The sequence below is a fragment of the Cavia porcellus genome, unplaced genomic scaffold, assembly GCF_034190915.1.
Source record: "Cavia porcellus strain 051 isolate PalLab524CR breed Dunkin Hartley unplaced genomic scaffold, mCavPor4.1 scaffold_28, whole genome shotgun sequence".
Taxonomy (NCBI): Eukaryota; Metazoa; Chordata; class Mammalia; order Rodentia; family Caviidae; genus Cavia; species Cavia porcellus.
The window spans coordinates 14,641,359-14,662,051 of NW_026947511.1; the positions used below are offsets into that span (position 1 = coordinate 14,641,359).

Below are 20,693 nucleotides of genomic sequence, written 5' to 3' on the forward strand. Positions count from 1 at the left end.
GTTCTCTCCTCTTTACTTTTGGGAAGAGTTTGAGAATAATTGGTGTTAGTTGTTTGATGTTTGATAGAATTAATCGTTGAAGTAAACAGAACTAGGGCATATGTTTGCTATGAGATTTTTGATTAATTATTTAAGCTTACTAGATTCAGATATTCTGTTTCTTTACAGGTAGTCTTGGCAGTCATGCAATTTGCTGGTGAAAAATAGAATAGGGGAAATGTCTAGCAAGCTACCGCTCTAAATGTATAGGTAAAGTGCAAGTGTTTAAAAATTAACCTATACATAAAGTGTTCAGAACAACCAAAGTGTTCAACCAAAATACAAAAATACCATGACAAAGAAAGACTGGAAACAAATTTAACAAGAAACAAAAATAAGCAATTATTCAAGTCAAACACATAATTTTATCTGACTTGGTTAACATAGCTAAATAAATCTAAATATTTATAAATAATAAACTAAAAATTATTTAACATATAAAGATTGAAACTATTATTAATGAAGGAAAATTTGGAAGAGGAAAATATAGAATATTCAAACAAAATTTTCAAACTATTCTTTCCAAAAACTTAATAACATGTACAGTGTTTGCTCTCCTATGCCCTATTCCCACTTAGAAGTAAGAGGTCAAGTAGGTTTTCATCATAAAACTTTCAAATTTACACTGACAGTCTATTTCACAAAAAATGCCAGTAGTCAATTTTGATTTAAGTAAAATCCAACTGCATCTGGTTTGTGCTCATTAAATATTCACCTTAAAACTCATGCATATTAATGTTAAATTGTCTATTCTACTATAGCAAGAACATAATTTTATATGTTTAAATACCAAGAACCCTATCAAAATATGAGATAATTATTCTAGAATTTTTACTTCAAGTATACATTCATCTAAAACTATATTCCTAAAGTTATATTAATGGCTAAGCTACCCAAAGAACCTTTGTTTCTTTAAATTCTAAATGTTTTACCTATTTATTTTTTTCCTTTTGCACAGCTGGGGATTGAACTCAGAGCTTTAGGCATACTAGGGAAGTGTTTACCAGTGAGATACATCCCCACAACTTTACTAATATTTTTATACAACCATTTAAAAATAAAATTTACTCAGTATGAGTAGATTATTAAATTGAAAGAAACCTTACTACTTATTAAAAATGACAAAACAAAGGCTTTCAACAATTAGCGAAGAGCTGCGTACACAACATGCTACTAAAAAGTGTCTGACAGAGATGAAATCACTTATTTTACCCAGGACTTATTTTGCATTTTGAATGAACAATACTGTAGTTAGTGTATTGTGACTATGCCTGGCATCTAAATATACAATTTACTTTTGATCTTTTCTCGTGTCTGATAGTTTTTTTAAATCCAGTTTTAAAATGTCCCAGCTAATATCCTTGACATCAGTTTCTGAATTACAATATGATCTAACTCAAAGCTATGTAAGATCCTTTTTACATACCAATGGATCTGAATATTCACTCTTCACTGTTATTATACTTTTACTTTATGTTAAATAATTTAACCTTTCCTTAAAGATTTCCCCTATCGCTGTCCATACAAATTACACATTAAACATTTATTGTAGTTCAAGTTCTTTGTTATTTACTTATAGAGACTCTCACTGAGTTCTGTGAATGTATCTAACACATGCATGCTATAAAAATAAAGCGTATTCTATATAAAAATTAGTTAATTAATGATTTAATTAAGTGGTTTTTCGAAGTCTAATTATTTCCTAAAAATATTCTACATACTTTATTTCCTGACTAACACTTTATCCAATTTGTAAAAAATGACACAAATAATTATGGGCAGATTATAAGATTAAGTATTTATCCTCATCTTCTGTCAGTTGTAACTAAGTATAAAGTTACCCAAATATCAAGTTATATGTCTTATACATGGTAAATGTTTCTTAGATTCTCAGGTAAATGTGAGGAGAGCATTCTTTTACGACCCTAGCTAAGGTACCATATAGGTCCAAAGAGTCATTCCAACTAAAACCAGTGTGTTATTACATGATTCTGGTGAGTTTTGCTTATTAATACAGTGTAGTTTTCAAGTTATTTCCAGGCAGTAGTGCAGACAAGGCAGTTGGCACACAAGCATTTGACTACAGAAAATGAACAAAACAACTATTCCATTAAAGGAATGGGAATAGTAAGAAAAACAATCACCTATAATTGATCTACAACACTCAGAAATCAAGGTGTGATGTTTGTGAACATATTTGTGAACATGTTTATGAACTAGTCTGAAGAACACAGACAACAGATTTCAGTGGAGGAAACAGTTCAGTGTCGGAAATGCTTGCTTAGCTTGTGTATGCTATGATGTTTGATTATTAGCACTGAAAACAAAACAGAAGGATTAAATAATTTATTAACTCTGAAAACTTATTTTGTTAGAAAAATTATGAGGCCTTTACAATATTGAGATCATCATGATCACTCAGGACACTAAGTGATACAAATACCTGTGGAGTCAATCCATTTTGTTTCATAGGTATTTCAATATTTAAACCACAAAAACCTATCTCCACCCCTGCCTCTGCAAAAGAGTTGATAAAAGAAAGAGATCCAGCCAGTAGAGCTGCCAGAACACATTTCATAAGCCTGCTGCACTGACGGAATGAAATACTTGCTAAAGCAGTTTTCATTCACCATGTAAGTTGGGCAAGAATGGTGATCACAGACACCTGCTCTGTCAGTCAAAGATTGGGACATAGTAGCAGGTTCACGCTGTAAGCGCATTTAAAAGACTCCATTGGAGAAAAGAGAAATTCTGCTAATTATAATTTGCTTCAGGAGAAAAAATTTTAATTCATGATAAAACACATACAATGAGATGAACTTAAATTTCTTTAATGCTATACTGGAATCATTTCTCAGTGAATATACTCACCCCATCTGGCCTGCCATCTGAAGCTGTGACAATCAGAATGTAGCGATCCGTGCTTTCCCTGTCCAGGGCCTTCCCTAAGGTTAGAATCCCTGTACTAATGCCATAGAAATAAACAAATAAGACACAGAGAGAGTTATGTCACAATAAGTCTTCTTACTTTAACAAACTATTTTTGATAGTTCTTTTTCCACTCTAAGCAATTATACTTTGAGTATTTAAAATATATGAAACTCGTTTTCAAATTGAAAACTTAAAAGACTTTTTAGGCTGTCAATCTTCTTATTAATAAAGATAAGTATCAAACTGAACAAGGCAGATAAGGTGATTTTCTAGGTTCTCAAAAACAAAACAAAACAAAACAAGCTTAACTTATTCCAGGAAGAAACATAACTGTCTCAATAACGATTACTTAAAAAGTAAATTAAATCATTATTTTTTAGCAGTCTCAATATTTTAAGTCAAATATGGCTTCTTATAAGCGTTACTATTTTCTTACTTACTGTTGTTATATGCGTTATGAAAATAAGTCACTAAAGTTCTATCATTCACAAATTCTATGGATAAAAGTTTATTTTTCATTTTTAATTTCAAAATAAAGGAGGCTTCTTATAAAATTGCAAAATACAGAATTTTTAATTATTTGAATTACAGTTTATATTGCAATATTTATTTTCATAACCACCATTTAAAGTACATATTTGTTCTCTGAAGAGGAATCAGTCTGTTTTACAGTATTTCTAATAAGTTATGAATAGCATTAGTTTACCTTAGAGTATATAAACTCCTTTGTGTATACCTAATATTGCCATTTTTTCACTTTTAAAAAGATGTCAATGATTCTTAATTTAACTCACATATAACGCAAAATGAGTAACCTTTGCATAGATTCTTACACACAGAATGTCTTACTACAACTACTTACGTTTTTACTATCCAGAATACATCTCAATTATTTAATGTTTTATTATTTAATAGAATTTCTCATAATAATTTGCTTGTTATAGTGCTCTCTAAAACAAGTTCAGATTTTTTCTTATATTTAAAATATAAGTTCTAAATATATAGTATGACTATGAAAAACTGACTTTTGATACATCTTAAAATTTTTGTCAAAATACCTAAACCATTTCCCAGACTATGTTCAAATAACCAGGTTTCTATCAGTTCCTTGCACCATGGGTCGTTTATATAATGTCATTCTACAGTGACATTCAAAATGATAAGACAATTATTGCTTTTAAGATTTCCTTGCTAGTAGTTTAATAAATAGGAAGTCTGAAAACCTAAGTGTAATACAATGAAAGAAAAAAATTATCATTTCCTTCTCTTTTTCTGTTTAATATCTATAGTATTTATTATTATATTCCTCCTTTCTTATAAACTAGAAAATTATTAGTCATTCATACAGAAATTCTATTTAGGTTCATAGTTTCTATGAGCAGCTAATTTTTCATGCTCTGTTGGTTAGAGTTGAGACAGTTTATTGCTCAAAATGTTACTTATTTTCTGAACTCAATGTTGTAGGCAGTTGAGTAGGTAAATGATACCCCAGAGTTAGAAAAAAAATTTGTAGTGACTTGAGTATTCATAACTGAAGAGATACTTTATGAGCAAAAATGACCATCCTTTTAAGAAATTCCTGAAATAATCTGCCAGAATTCTTACTTCCAAGCATTTGGGGGTTATTAGACCAAGTGCACTAGGTTGTATTTAGGGATGCAACAAATATTTCAAGTTTTCCTATTAACAATATATAGCCTCATTTCTGAAGAAATATCAATAACAGTACTGAAAACATTTTACAACACAGGAAGGATATCATGAATGTGGAGAAGTACCTCGTAGAGATAGTGTCACCACAAAAAAAAAAAAATCAAAATAAAGCAGGTAACTTTGGCAAAATTTGGTGGAACTCTGAAAAACAGTCAAAAGTCTATAGAAACTAAAACTCAGAATGAAGAAAAGGTCCACTTAAAGTGGGAGAAAATCTCTGTGGCATTTTTATTTGCTTTGTCTAATCACTTCTTAAAAAACAGTAGTCAGTATTCAGTGTATGGTACTTTGTCCATTTTCTGAAAAAGACGGAACTGTATTTATTTACAAAAATTGTTATGCTCTAATCTAACATGCCTTCACTATCTAAAGAAATAACCTAACAATTCGCTTTCTTTCATTGAGCTTAGAGCTGATTTATTCAAGGCAGAAATGTTAAGAGAAACAAGTCATAGTCACTTGAGGCAAAAGATTAAAGTTACAGCATATAATTGCGTGTCAGATCTTAGTATAAAAGTCTGGAAAGAGAATTTCTTGGGAAACTAGGGCATTCAATAATACACTGTGGAGTAGGTAACAGTTAGTAGAGAGTTAAAAATATACCCATACATCTATGATCAATTGATTTTCAACAGAGATGTCAAAAGTATTCGGCAGGAAAAGAATATTCCTTATAACTTGTACCATGACTTCTGAATGTCAACTGACATACAAAACAATGTTAGAATTTACAGAATATATTCATATATCATAAGATATACAGATATTAAGTGAAAAGAGATCAACAACCAAAATCAAAGAAATGAAACAACGACCAAAAATATTTCTTAGATGGAAACATAGCAGTGACATCTGATTTGCCAAAGGATTTTTTAATATATAGTATCAAAAAGCAAAAAGAAGCAAGAGAAATTGTATATATATTCATATAAAAGTTATAATATAAAATTGTATAATATACATATAATCATATAAAATTGTGTATATATTCATATAAAAGTTATAATTTTGTGCCATTAAGGATGCTATCAAGAAAGTATAAAACATACAGAGCAGGAAAAAAATATTTGCAAATCATATATCCAATAATCATCTCATTTCCAGAATCAAGAATGGAAATTTTCAATAACCAAATACAACTTGATTAAAAAATAAACAGAAGGCATGAATAGACTTTTTACAAAGATGATACAGAACTCACCAAAAGCACATAAAAAGACATTCAAAATACTCAGTATTCATCAAAGACATGCAAATCAAAGCTACAATTAAGTATCATGTAATAACTACTGATTTAGCATAGGCATTAATTTAAAACATTTTTATCATCTGTACATTTTTATTTACATTAATCAGAATTGAAGGATGACATTTAGTTTCATCTCAAATTTGTCTGTAACACACTTAGTCCTACAACATTCCCTTTGAATGAGTAGTTTAGTGCTGTGTTATTCTTGAAATGTCCTTGTCATTACAACTGGCTGACAACTTTAAAGGTGTGTAATTGATCCCAGGTTATATCTCCAAATAAAACGTTTCCACCTCAGTGGATTTTACTTAGTAAAAATGCTTAAAATAAATAAATAGTCTCATGAGCAAGACTTCTGGGTTCAGAATTATTCTCCCAGATCTCATTAGTATTCACAGGGAAAAAAGTATAATAAAACTACAAACAGCTGAAATCATCTGATTAGAAGTCTGTCATCTTGTTAACAGTACATTGTTTTACATAACGAAAGAGGAAAATCAATGTATATATCATTTAATTTTTAACTTACGTTTCTGAAAGATTAAAAACTCGCTGAGGATCCCCATTCTCAATGGCGTATGTTATTGGGTCTCCCTCTCGATCTGTTGCCTTCAGAGAGAAAACATAATTATCAAAGAACTTATAAACATGTGAAAATAATAGTGTAGTATATCTGATATTCTTAATTCAGATTAAATTGGGCATGGTGGTACATGCCTGTTATCTCAGAATTTGGGAGGCCAAGGCAGGAGGATTACAGTGACTTCGAGGCCAGCCTAGACTACAAAGTGAGTTCAAGGCAATCAACATAAAACAGTGAGACCCTGTCTCAAAACATAAAATAAAATAAGGTCTAATGTTAAGATGAGAAATAAAGAATTTAATACTTCTGAAAGTACACATAAGTGATTGAAAAATTCAGTTATTTTTTCTGTTTTCTCAAGTAATTTAATGTAAGTAGCTTAATAATTCTATTTCACATGAGTAGTTTCTTTTTACAATTTGTAACAATGTAAATAAATGAAAAAACATGTACAGTAACATTGAAAACAGCTCTGTCAACACAGTCACCAATATGTATCACAAATCAAGTACAAGGCAATCTACATTCACAGAGGCCTAATACAGGACAGCTGCATGACTAGAGGATACAGTTTGAAGGTATATGAGCCTTTATTCTGCTTTTCAAACAGAGGGCCCTAGGGAATATGATTGTTTTTTGCTAGCATTTCATTAGCATTCTTTACAATTTAATGAATTGGAAGATCCATTTTTTTAAGCTACAGATAATAGTATTTATTTCATTCTTTTTTCTTGTTTCATTTTGGAAAATATAATGTTATTCAGTATTTCCCATAATATAACAGAAACCTCTGTGATGAAAAAAATTCTCAATATTTTTGATAAAAGTCAAATCTGAGCTTGTCTTCGTGTTTTGGAAAAAGTGTGGTGGAAATTTTCCTTATTGGGATTTACACAGAAAGTGCTAGAAGTTTCAGGAGCCAGGGGCTGGGGCTTCAAGCCTGGATGAACCATCAATTCACCTGTTACGGTGTGGATCTTCCAGGACTCTAAAAGGAGCACCTTTTTAGATGCTGGAGTCTTAAATCATGACAGGGTTATAGGACCTCTATTTTCATCAACAGATGAATTCACTGATGCTTATTTATAGCTGAATACCTCGTTTGGGGTGGACTCCAGTTTCAGGGCATGGGTTACCAAGTTCTGGGTCTCTCACTCCGTCTGTCTCTGTTTCTTGTCTCTGTCTTTCTGTCTGTGTGTCTGTCTGCTTGTTTTTCTCTGGCTGCCATGGATTGAGCACCTTTGCTCCCCCATGACTCTGCAAAACCATGAAACCAGCTGACCAGAAACTGAAAATTCTAAAACTGTGAAGCAAAATAAAATTTTGTCTCATTTAATTTGTGTATGTTAGGTATGTGATGCCAACACTGGGAAACTGACTGATACACTACTTGACTGCAACATGAAGAACATTATAATAATACTATTTTTTAGTTTAATAAATGGTTTTTGAATCCTTACACTGTGTTTAACAGTGAAGCTGCAGCAGTGAAGAGAATGCACAAAAATCTTGCCCTGGTACAGCTTAAATTGTAGTGGGGGAAAATAATAAACAGATTTAATTGAAATATAATTTTTCATATATATTTATATTTTTTTATACTTCCTTAAATGTGACTACTTGGCATTTCTTGAAAAAGCTGATTGCATGTCATGTGGTGAAGAACAGTCAAGCCGGAGTGCACAGCTGGTGAGAAGTTCATGAGGTAGAGACCCCCACAGAGTGAGCCTGAGGCCTAGCAAGGAGGTCAGTACAGGTTACTGAAGCATATCTAATACTAAATAAGGCTTTCTTTGCTTACTTAGCAAGTAAAGGATTTTACCCATTGGTTTCATAATGTACCTTTAATAATATGTTTAAGATAACACTAGAATAAATAATAACTTTATAAATCAAAGAATTAGCTAAAGAATAAATAATACCTTTTAAAAATCAAAGCTACTAACCATGGTTTCTACTTCCACATTACTTAATGTATTTGAATTTGAATCATCAATTGTTCAGAACCAATAGAAACGTGCAGGTCTTTATTTTAGCAAAGAAATTTCTTAAGACACTGAAATAAAGGAATGTTTGAAAAGAAAACAAATCTTTCTTAAACTAATACTCTGTTCATTTTGAAGATGAACACAGCCATCAAATACCATCTGGTAGAGAGCATTTTATGCACATAGAATGATTCTCCAAATTTCAAAGGACATTACGACAAAGTACCAGCCCTTAGGGCTTCTAGAAGAGATAAAAAATCAGTGCATTTAGATGATCTTTTCCTCTATCACTTAGGCAAACAAGTTCTGATTTATGTTATTAAACTACCTGAGAACAAACAATGAAACTTTTATCTCAGGACAGTAATTTTTTTTCAAATGTGAATGCATGTATGTGTGTACACTCCTGCTTTTAAAGTGTCCATTTTCAAAATTAAATATAATACTTATGAAATAGATTCAGTGTGAATAAAGACACATTCTCTTTCTGTTAAGTACTATTATTTTGTCATTCCTGGTTCTTATACAAAATTTCCTATTGAATAATGTTTAAGTAAAAAAAAATTCAGCTTATTCAGTATCCAGAAATATGCAATATATATCTGAGTTTTTGAATGCAGATTTGAGGTTTTGAAATACACCTAATTTACAAGGACAAAATATATATGTGCTGTATTTAAGCCTTGAATTGGACTTGACTCTCCCAGCCCCACACCTGCCTGTCAGCAGAACACTACTCTCAGCAGGAATCTTAGCTGGGCTCCAGGCCACGCTGCCTCTACACAAGTCTGGTGATCTCCGCTGATCCCTCTCCTGCCTGTGTTACACTCAAGATCTAAGAATGTTGAAAATAGCACATGAGAAGGCTGCTACTCTCCAAACACCTCTTCTCCTCCAGTATTGGTATTTATTAATGATCTCTTGCCTGGGAAGCCAAACAAAATGCTTTAGGCTACAAAAGCACAGCAGAGTCTCTGCTGACTGTGTTTGAAATGAAAAATGCTTAAAAACAAGCTTATGTTTATTTAGCAGTAAGTAGTGGTTACAAGGAGTAGTATTTACTTTTCTTAACCAGGGAAATTTCTGTCAGCAAAGCCTAAAAAGAAAAGCATTGTGACTTTGGACAAATCTAGGAACAGTCTGTGATAAATCTAATTTCAAAAGACTTAGTTGTACAACATTGCTAATGTGGGGCCAATAATAAATTAAATTCACTATGAAATGGAAAATTCTCGTTTTATAAAAGATTGAAAGAACAATCAAAATATATATTTAAAAGTAACAGAAACATTAAAAATAACCCATTCAAGTTATGATACTTACAGTTTTTGTTCTTTGAAATACAGTAGACATTAAATGTACCCCACCTAATATATGTACCCCATCTAAAAATAATTTTGTCTGGTGATAACTACCATTCCTAGTTTTGGATGGATAAAAAGATTAAGAAATTAAGGATCTGCCAAAATGTGAAAACTACAAATACAGAAGTTTTTTATAGTTTGTGTCTAGATTTTTCCTGAAAGCTTCATGTGGTCATAGGACAATAGGCTTTTCAGAAGTGGCTGACTCTAGAGGTTGTGAGGGATTCATGGTCCAACCCTAGGATTATGGTTATGAGTGCCACACCCATCTTAGGGAGGTTTTCTTGCATTCACTATAAGGGACAGAAAGAGGCTTCTCTCCCCTTCTTCCCTTGATTTCTTTTGCTGTTTTCTGTTGCCATGAACAACAGCCCCACTTTCACACCACCCTGTCTTCGAGCCAGCTGATTATGGACTGAGACCTCCACAAATTGTAAGTTAAATAAACCTCTCTTTCCTTAACTTGGGGTGCTGGGTATCTTGTGTCAGCAACCAGAGAAAAGAAACTAAGAAGGATAATTCAAACTCTACACTTTATGGAACTAATTTTCTATCATAAGCAAACAAAATCAAGCTCTCCACGAGCATAATTGTGTTACAGCTTCAAAGTAGCCTTCTTGTTCCTCATTGTTATTTCCAGACCATTTTCTTAAGATTCCTTAGCCTTGACGTATTCCATAACACGATGCTGTATCATTTACTATTCTTCCTTGTTAATATTTTTATTCTTCACTATTTCCACCCCCCCATTTTTATTGCCAATTTCATTGCCTGTAACTATCAATCTGATCTAATCTTGAAGTTTTAAATTCTCACTTCAAATTTGTATTTATAGCCCATATATGTCCACTAAAGTTGCACACAACTGCCTACTCAATTGCTTCATTTGTGTGTTATCTTACTAATGTCAGGGTGCTACACAGCACAATACTATTTTTTCACAGTTCTGTAGGCTAAAATGTCAAAAATTAAGGCACTGATAAGAGTTAGTATCTCTACACATTGTGTGCATACATGGATGCAAGCAGGTATCTGTGGTTTCTTCATCCCCCATCAGGGAGCAAATGCTATATAAAAAGAGGTCATCCTTGTGATCTAGGTATTTTCTAAAGTTTCAACTATAAATGTCACACGGAAGATTTAATCTTCAAGCTATGCATCTCAATGGAACTTGAGCATTCATTCCACTACAAATATCGAAAAAGCCATTCAAATTGAGTATGTGCAAACTAAGTTATTCCTTTCTTTGATATCCTTTTATTTTCATAAGTAGCCATTCAATCTTTTCACTTTCCCAGACTGTAGTTTAATAACTGTTTTAAAATAATTTTGCTCTTTTGTGGGAGTGCAGTTTGTGTGATGAGAGAAAACACAGATAAAAGGGACATCTTGCCTTTATTTTCTCTTAAAACTATCACAGGATTGTGGCAATGTATAATTTTTAAAACAATAGGCAGAGAGACATTTAATCAATTTCTTCAATTTCTTAAATCTTTTTAAAAATATTTTGTTTACTTTTTGTATCTATAGTAATTTTCTCTGTTGCAAACCAACTAATTCTGGCTATTAAATACAGAAACACCATAGGTGCTTCTCAAGATCAACTGGGACTCCTGTTGGTAAAAATCTGACACATATTCCCCGTTTATTTAGTGTAACTTAGTAACATAGTTTTTTTCTTTCTATTTGTCAAAATTTCAAAGTAATAATAGCATTCACATACTTAAAATTTAATCAACAAGACCTGGCAGCATGTGAAGCAATAAACAGTCTCGATATATGCAATAAACTGAAGCTTATTTAAAAATACAGCACAGTCAGAATCATTCATTGCCAAGTTACTAAAGGTAATACTAATAACTGCTGTGAAAATACTTGTAGCTATAATGCAATTGCCTAAGCAAATATTCCACATTCAATCAAGAATTCAAATTAATACTTTGAAAAGAAGAAAATGACTTAAATTCTATTTATTTAAACAGGAAACAAATAAGAAACAGCAGAAATAGTCTGTGTCAAAAAGGTTTAGATAGTGTTTCTTGAATTACCTAATGGTCTTGCACACAATAAATGAAATGTCTCATGTTTACGTACAATCATAATTTCCTCATAGGAGATCTGTCTCCATAAAAAGTAAACAATAATAGGTTTGTTTCCACAAATGTATATTTAAATAAATATACATAATAGATGAGTATTATCTAGAAATTAAAAGACACATAAGTTTAAATTATATACAGCATAAATTTAAAAACATAATAGTAAATAAGGAATAGCTATTTGAATTCTTTTCACCCAGAACTCCAAAATATGGGTTCATCATCTATATGTTATGCAATTCCTTCACACATTAGTTGTCTATAAATTCCATTAAAGATAAAGATCTTTTGTTCCACCTCATTACTCGGGTTAGGGTTTTTTTTCTCTAACCCCATATTTGTTAGTGTGTTTCTACAGTATTGATTAAATATTCACTGGTATAGAGACTGTCCTATACATTTTCTTAGCAGCATCCTTGACCTCTACTCACTAGTTGTCAGTAGAATTTGTTTTGTACAAACAAAAATAAGTGGAGTTACTGCCAGATGTCTCCAAGAGGACATAATTAACCTGGCAGAGATCCACTGATTTAAATCAATTTCAAAATGATTCATCTGGCACTTAGTCCAATTAGAAACAAAACAAAACAAAATACCGAGTTCTTAAAATTGAGACTATTCAAAAAAATCTAGGGCATATGTTCCCTGAACTAATAGCTATTGTAACCATTTATTTGTTATTCTTTTTAAAACACATTTTGCGTTCAGTGTTTTCTGTAGACTTCTCTTGCTTTGCTGATTTGGTTTTCTAGGTATGTGGGGACAGAAGTTCTATTTAATGTCTAATGGGTTATTTCCAATGCTTTGTAAAACATTCACATTCCAAACCACAAATCTGTACATAGCAGAGTATTTTAGTTGGGTAGAAAGAACATTTTAATTAATATAAATTTAGAAGACTCTTGAATAGGAACCAGGAGCTTATAGTTCAGAAACTTTCATTCATGAAAGCCTGAAAGCATGAAGAAAGAACCATGATTAAATATGCAGGTTGAATTTTTCTTGAGTGCCCTTAACAAAATTTTGTGTTTCACAGTTTGAAAATGACTTACCCTTAACAGGAAATATAATAAAACTGAAAACTTTTCCTAACACTCCAAACACTTAGTTCCTGTGGTTTACTTGTGATCTAACATATTTTATGTTGTTCATAACACTTTTAGGGACTTGGCTTTTATAAAGAATTGGCTTTATAAAGGTTGGATACTCTCTGGGATTTTTCTAAATTTAAACCCAAATATTTATAAAAATCAGACTGAAATTTTTAAATGTTTATACTATACAAACTGTACAGCTGTGGCCTATGTTTTACTATATTCATTGTACAGAAGAAGCAAAAACTAAATTGCTGAAGATAGTTTGCCTGTTCCGGAACAAAAAATAATATATTGAGTAGATTTAAGCATTCATTTGATTCTTCTCGCTTTTCAATACCACATGTTCACTGACCCACTTTTACAATTTCTGCACAATTCTGCATTGCCCAACAGTATATATGACTCAGTGGTGGTAAACTGGTGGCATGCATGTCCCAGTGAGCTGATTGTATCACTGAAAGCCCTGTGATGTTCACTGTCACTGGATGTGCTTTGAGGAATGTCTACATGGGGTAAAGAGAAGTTGCTGCCCTGTGGCAGGTTTAAGAGCACTCATACACACTTCATGTATGGAAAGTCCCATTCTCCCCATCAACATCTCCCTAAGTAAACCTCACTCTGATATACCCCATTCTGCATTAATTTAATCTATGCATTCTCCCAACACACATATGTTAATTTCGAAAAGAACTGCAAAAAATTGAAAAGGCATGCAGGAACTGGAGATCAAGAAGTCACGGGAGAAATGAATTTCCTTGAACATGCTCTTTAATTTCTAAGAATATTTATAGGTTATCCTTTTATGAAATTTATGACGATATTATTATATTTCATCACTTGAATACTTTTTCTTCCAGATAACTGTTTCCTGTATGACTTCCTTTACCTCATTTTGAAATAGCTCCCCCAAATAGCTCACTTTAGTTAAACAGGAACAAGACTTTGTCATCATGTCTAAGTCTTACAGATGTTTCCTCTAAGTGTATCCAGAACTAAGCAATGGAGATTGGATAAAAGAAAACAGCTTGGCAGTGAAATGGATTTGAAGTTGTAAAAGGAGCCATTATGGTGAATTAATGAGACTGAAAGTCTGGTTAAAGAGAAAGCCAGGAATAATAGGCTTGAAGACCAAGAAGAAGCCCCAAGAAGCAAGATGTGAAAAGCGTTAGCGTTGAAGTTTTGATGAAAATATGGAGCATGCACAATGCTAAAAATAAAGCTATTTTCTTTTCTTCTGAATTCTTACCTCTTAGCTAAGAGTTGCAAACTCTCATCTAAGTACATCTGCCCAGACAGCCATAAGACTCCGCTCTAAGCTCAGTCAAATTAGGAAACACTATTTTCTCCTATTAATTTAAGCCTTAATTATTTTCAGAAAAAAATTGAAAATTTGACTTGATGTCTATAACACCAGGTTTCTAAACTACCTGTCCTCTGTGAATGGAAAATAAGATGATTTTCATCTATTTACTTGTTACGGTATGTACAAGAAACACAAGTAAATCCTAGATTCATTACTCTATTTAAATCATATCCTACATACCTTCTAGGGTAAAATCTTATATTTTGAATCACGCTCTTTTCTATCTAGTTAAGGAAGGAACAAGGAAAAACTCTTTAAGAGTTAACTGTTTCAAATATTACCAACCATCTTCTTTTCTTAGCTTCCTTAACATTTTCTGACATTATGGCCCTGAGCACATTACTGTCTTCGGAAGATTTATACAAAACTAAGTTATTCTATCAGGAAAGGAAAAAACACATGTATATAGTATAGTATAGTATAGTATAGTATAGTATAGTATAGTATAATATAGTATGGTATAGTATAGTATATGGAAATACACATGCTTATTCATGAATATAAAATACATAAAACAGGTTTTTCTTTACTGTTGGCAGTTTTATATGGTTGTAAATAAATAAATATGTTTGTAAAAAAAGACAATATACATTCCATAGTGTCTAAGGGATTTTATCCAAAAGTGATCAAAATTTTTGAAACTTAAACTAGCAGAAAATTGCTTTAAAGGGAAAATATTTTTTAAACATAGCAGAAAATTGCTTTAAACGATAAATATTTTGTCTGTGAATGTCATTTAATTTTTTGCAAGGACATTATTAGATGTTTTCCTGTCTTATCCATCCACCTATTCATTCAATACAGGATATAAATTATGACTTGAATTGCATGATCCATATCAGTGTTCAGTGTATTTCATCAACCTCGCCTACACTTACAGCATTATTCTCTTGAGATAATTAATGATACAAGAATCATCTGGTATCTGATGCAAAGAGATGAAAAGATGAATTTTCCTCCACGCAAACTCAGAGCAAGTAGAAAAATTAGCAAGATTTGTATTCCTCACTCTTATCAATAGCAGGGCAACCTCTTAAATTGGAATAAACCATACATTATGTGTGAAATGGCAATCATGAGGACAGTCTGCATTGTTCACCTGTATAGTAATGGATCGAAGAACCAGTATGCTCAGAGAGAAGCATCTTTGATTACAGGAGAGTGATTTTCCTAAGAAAGTGTTATATTCAAATTGAATCCTTAATATAAATGATATTGCAAATTAAGGGATGAGAAACCTGTGATTCATGATTTCTGTATCTTAAAACATTCAAGAATCAAGCGCCTCTATCCTTTTCAGAACAAAAGTACATCCCAACTTGTAAGAAATATTCATTTAAAAAAAGAAAAAAGAAGCAAGAAAAAGGCGAAAGAAACCATGAAATTTCTAGAACACTTCAAAGACGTCAGAAAAACAAACCAGCACCTCTGACTGTACCTGTGAATGGAGAGAGACATGCTATGAGACAGCGCTCATTTAATTCAAACAGTTCTGGAAAGGGATCAATTTTGTAGTGAGATTAAGGCAGCAGACACTAAAAATAATAATTCCTTGAGGCTACTAGGTTAACTCCACAGCTTTTGAAGTTATTTTAAAAATGAGTAGAATAGATAAAGATGAAAAGACACGTTGCAAACTGACAAAACACCTTCTTACACTGATATCCAAGTAGTACACTGTTTTTTTTTTTTTTAATCAGTAACCAGAGGTGGCAATATCCAACTTCATGTTCTGCTTCTCTTTTTTTTTCTATTTCTCTTATTATTTGTCTCTGAGCTATTTAACCTGCTATTGTAGTTTCCATCAAGAAGAAACCAGGAGAAGGAAAAAGGATCAATCTGTCAGAGCTAGCCTGTTAACTGATAGATGAACCCAGAATTTTAGTGGAAAAGTTAAGTTTTCTCAGTGTCAAATGGATATTATCCATATAATAATTTTATTTATTGTTATAAAAACCATGAAGCAAGCATAAGACAATAAAAAAGTTGCATATTTTAAAAATTTATTGTATAAAAAAGTAATTGTCAGCCATCTGGTAGATATAGTCTACTACTGAAAGAATTATTGATTTGTCTAAGCCAGTAATAGCAAACATTTTAGAGATGAGTGCTCAAACTGTGAACCAAAACCCAGTTATTTATTGCACCGTGCCACCACTTCATATGAGTTTGAATATTAAGGCTTCAGTTCAGAGAAAGTAACTCAGATACTCTATGTTTTTGTGTTAAACAAAAGACAATATGCATTCCATAATGTCACCACCACCAAACAAAGCAGTCATCAGGAAAGACAGCTTCAAATACTAGTTAGTACACAAACCCAAAAGGCACTTAGGACATAGTAAGACTCAAAGTAGTTAGTGCATATACCCAAAGGCTTCCCTTGATATTCAGAAATCTGCTGTAAATTTTTCTTAGCCATTGCAAAAGTTATACTTCCCATTAGGAATATTAAAGAGGAGGAAATTTCAAGTGGGTGGTTAGTCTCTATCTTGTAATAGAACTCCGTTAAAATTAGATGTTAATAATAATATTGGAGCTCAATAATATCATTATTAATATTGATTTCTATTCATCTGTGTCTTGGGCTTAAAATAGATAATTTTGTTTTCTAAATTACAAGTGACCAATTTTTCTTAATGGAAGATAAGAATCATAAAGGGGGAGAACATATTTATGGAGTATCTAATCCCAATTATTCTCTAACATTTTACTTTTTTATTATTCCAATTGTGCTGTAATTTTTTTTGCTAAAATTTAAAATCTCAATTCTACTAAAAATCCCAATTCTGCAGAAAATCTCTATTCTGCAGAAAAACAAGATTAATTTTTCTTCTTTTAGAATAAAGACAAAAATAACTACCTTTGTTCACCTTTTGTGTGAAAAGATGTAAAACATTTTGGTTTTATGGACTAAAAATTAAGAATTATTTGTTTGTTTTGTTCTATATTTATTTTATTTGTATAAAGGTTTATCAAATCTGTAAAACTACTAAAAGATCATTCTTAGTTTATCAGTACTTTGCATATGGACTATTGTTTGCCAGACTGTCATTCTACTGGTGCTTAATTTTATTTTAATATCAAAATTGAAATATTTAAACTGTTGTTTCCACTGTCACTCATTTTCAACAATAAATATATGTGCCAAGGTAAATATAGAAATGGTAGCAAATGTGAGAGCTATAAAAATATAAATCAAGGAATAAATGCCAGCATTTATTTTCCTAGTAATTTGAATGTGTAACTCATAGAAAAACACATTGTGTGCAGGCAGGTCATACTTTCACTGTATTCCCCGTATATATTTTTGTTACCCATTTAATACATTGTGCTTGACTATTCATTTAGCATTGCCTCCCCAACAACAGGTAACAGGGTTATTTGAGTCAGTACTTGTTTCTGGGTGTTCTTTACATTTGGATATGTGCTTGCTATGAATAACCATATATTATGATTGTCTGTAGAAATATGAAAGAAGCTAAGACTTTTGTCTTAAATAAGCCAATGTCAAGGCCTAAAAATAATACAGGTTGTGATTGAAAATAAGATGAATACTCATAACAGTAAGGACATGTTGCTCTAAATCCTCTTGGACACTTGCTCTCTAGGAACACATTTAACCTTCCTGTCACTTTCTAAAGCAATTTTGGGAGTCCTCTTATGGGAGTGTCATTAGTTGCACTCGTACAGGTGCTTCGAGATGCTGAACCAACTCAAAATGTTTGCCTTTCACGGTCATTTTGATTTTGGAGAAGAGCCAGAAGTCACGTGATACTGGATTCTGTGAAAAAGGTGAGTAAGGACATGTCATAATATTCTCTCAGCCTCCCTCTCTGTTGGATGACACATAAGAGAGGCATTGACAGTGTATTTTAAAAGACATCATAAAGATATTCATGAAAGAGGGCTTCCAGAACTGCTTTAGAAAGTTTCAAGTGCATGCACTGTATATTTTGGTCACCACATGAACTCATAAAGTTTGGAATCTGTAACAGTAAAGTATCACAATTTGAAATCTAGCAGTGGAATGAGCTAATGCTATAATTATTTTAATTGACAAATATTACACATACATACCTGCATAAAATGTCCTAAATCCGTCCCTTTTTACTTTATAAATACAAACATGTGAGCCTTAGTTATTCTGTTTACAATTTGAACTAGAAATTTCAACTCTTTAATTTTTTCCAGACCTTTCTCAGGCTACTGTTGGTCTCTATTTCTACTATACAGTTGATTTTATTACTGATCTCTCAGTTTAATGCTATATCTGTTGTTCAGTAAAACAACCTATGTGGCATTTTACATTTTTCTTTATTTTTATTTTGAATTATTTCCAATGTATTTTAAAACTAATTATGTTAGAGATTTGGAATTGGGTATATCATATTCTCATTCACATTTCTGGCTCTAGAATTCACGTAAAGAGAACGGGCCTCAAGAAATTTCAATCTAATTTTGCCATATTAGGAAATGTTGGTACTGCAAAAAAACGTGATGCATATTTTAGCAAATGCCCAGTTGACTTTTTGCCTTATATCTTGATGTGTGTACTTCCCTTCTTTCAGTTTTTACTTCTGCTTAGAATCCGTATCTGTGAGATTTATGGACCCAGAAGGGATCTATTTTGCCTATGACAGTAGAAAAGAAACAGTGCACACTCTCTTCCCACCTCCTGATTTCATAGGACACTTCTCTCCAGCGATATTTGACCTGTTACAGTTGAACTAATTTCAGTCTAATTGGAAATTTAACCTGACAACTGGGTGCCAGTTATCCCATCTTTGTGCAAACGTCTCTTGAATATTCTTCCTTTGGTCTCATTCTCTTTATCCAGTCTTAGATGGTCTCTGTCTAAGAAACAATGCACCAACAACAATTCCTCATTTCTCTCAAGGACAAAGTTCTTCAAGAACACTTGAGATCGCTTCTCCCTGGTCAGAAGTATTATTCTAACAATCAGCAGTATCTGAGGTAAGAATTTAATAACATTTTTCTTGCATGTACTCTATTCAGGTTATAACATATATTCTATTTTTTAGCTTCTAAGTGAGAAAATAAATAGTAAGTTCATATTTCTTTTAAGTTCTTTTTCCTGAGCGACGTGGTGATGACCAAATGAAATCATACATCATTTTAATGTGCTGTAACTGTTTTTTTAGCTCATAAATGAAGCTGACCTTTAGTAATATATCACAACTTGTAAATCACAAATTAGAAATAAAATCAGACGATCGATCAAGGTGTTAATGCCCTCATCCCAGCAGCTATCAAAATAGTATTAATATAATAAGAAAAAACACAATCTCCCAAACAACTGTCAGATGAAATGACAAAAATACACTGAAAGGGGATAGGCCAAATGAAACCACTGTGGCCAAAATCAAGCCATTTTTATCTCATTCAAGACAATTTTGAAGCCAGTCTGTTGCTATTTTACATTTCTGTGTCTTTTAAAATTGAACAATGAGTAGTGGGCAGTGCACCACGCACAAAAGGGACAAAAATAGAGAGATGACAGGTATCTGGAGTGCTTCTAATGCAGCCTTCTACTGGAAGTCCTTGGAAGAGTAATTTGATGAAAGCTTTTCAGTATTAGGTCAATGGCTTAAATTCAGTCTTGGTTGATCATGAACAAAAGCGGGGGGTGGGCGGCCTGCGGGGAATATTTTGGGTGTCACCCTAGTTTTCTCTAACAGACTGAAATTGGCATCCTTTATATTGCTACTACCAGCAGCAAAAAGGGTGAAAAGAAATGTCATTGCACATTGTTTTTTCAGTTCTTGTGAGCAAGAAAGCTGAGATATGAAAAGGCCACACCCCTTTCATCTCACTGCACAGGTAGAATTATTATTCTACAATATGGTTCCTAGATCTTTCTTGATTAGGTGACTGGAATTTTATAAATCTAAGACTTATTTTGATTTCCGTTTCTCTTTTCTATTTCAGTGAATGGATTTTCATAAAATTAAAGAAGAAATTTATCATTTCATGAAACACATATGTCTTAGTATATGCATATGCCATTCAGTATCATATTTATAATAATTTGACTAGCTGCTTTCTTGCTGGTAAAGAAATGGTAACTTTTCTTCCTATTAATAGGTCTATTAAAATAATCCAAATTTCATTACCACCAGTATTCCCCTTTGTATAATTTAATTTTCCTTCTATAAATTCTAATAATAAAAATTAAAGCAAATTTTCTAGTTACAGAAAAAGATAAAAAATAAATATTAGAGGAGAATCACAAAGAAGTATCTA

At 32.1% G+C, this 20,693-nt stretch overlaps 1 protein-coding gene across 3 annotated transcripts in view; it reads right to left on the reverse strand.

Annotated features, from left to right (window-relative positions):
• Pcdh15 (protocadherin related 15) overlaps positions 1–20,693 on the reverse strand; it is a 1,472,709-nt gene that overhangs the window by 251,569 nt on the left and 1,200,447 nt on the right. For all 3 annotated transcript variants that reach the window (XM_063239515.1, XM_063239513.1, XM_063239514.1), the window contains 2 exons: positions 6,462–6,541; positions 2,911–3,004 (listed from right to left, as the gene is read on the reverse strand). In XM_063239515.1, coding sequence (XP_063095585.1) covers positions 2,911–3,004; positions 6,462–6,541 — 174 coding nt within the window. The remainder of the gene's footprint in view (positions 1–2,910; positions 3,005–6,461; positions 6,542–20,693) is intronic.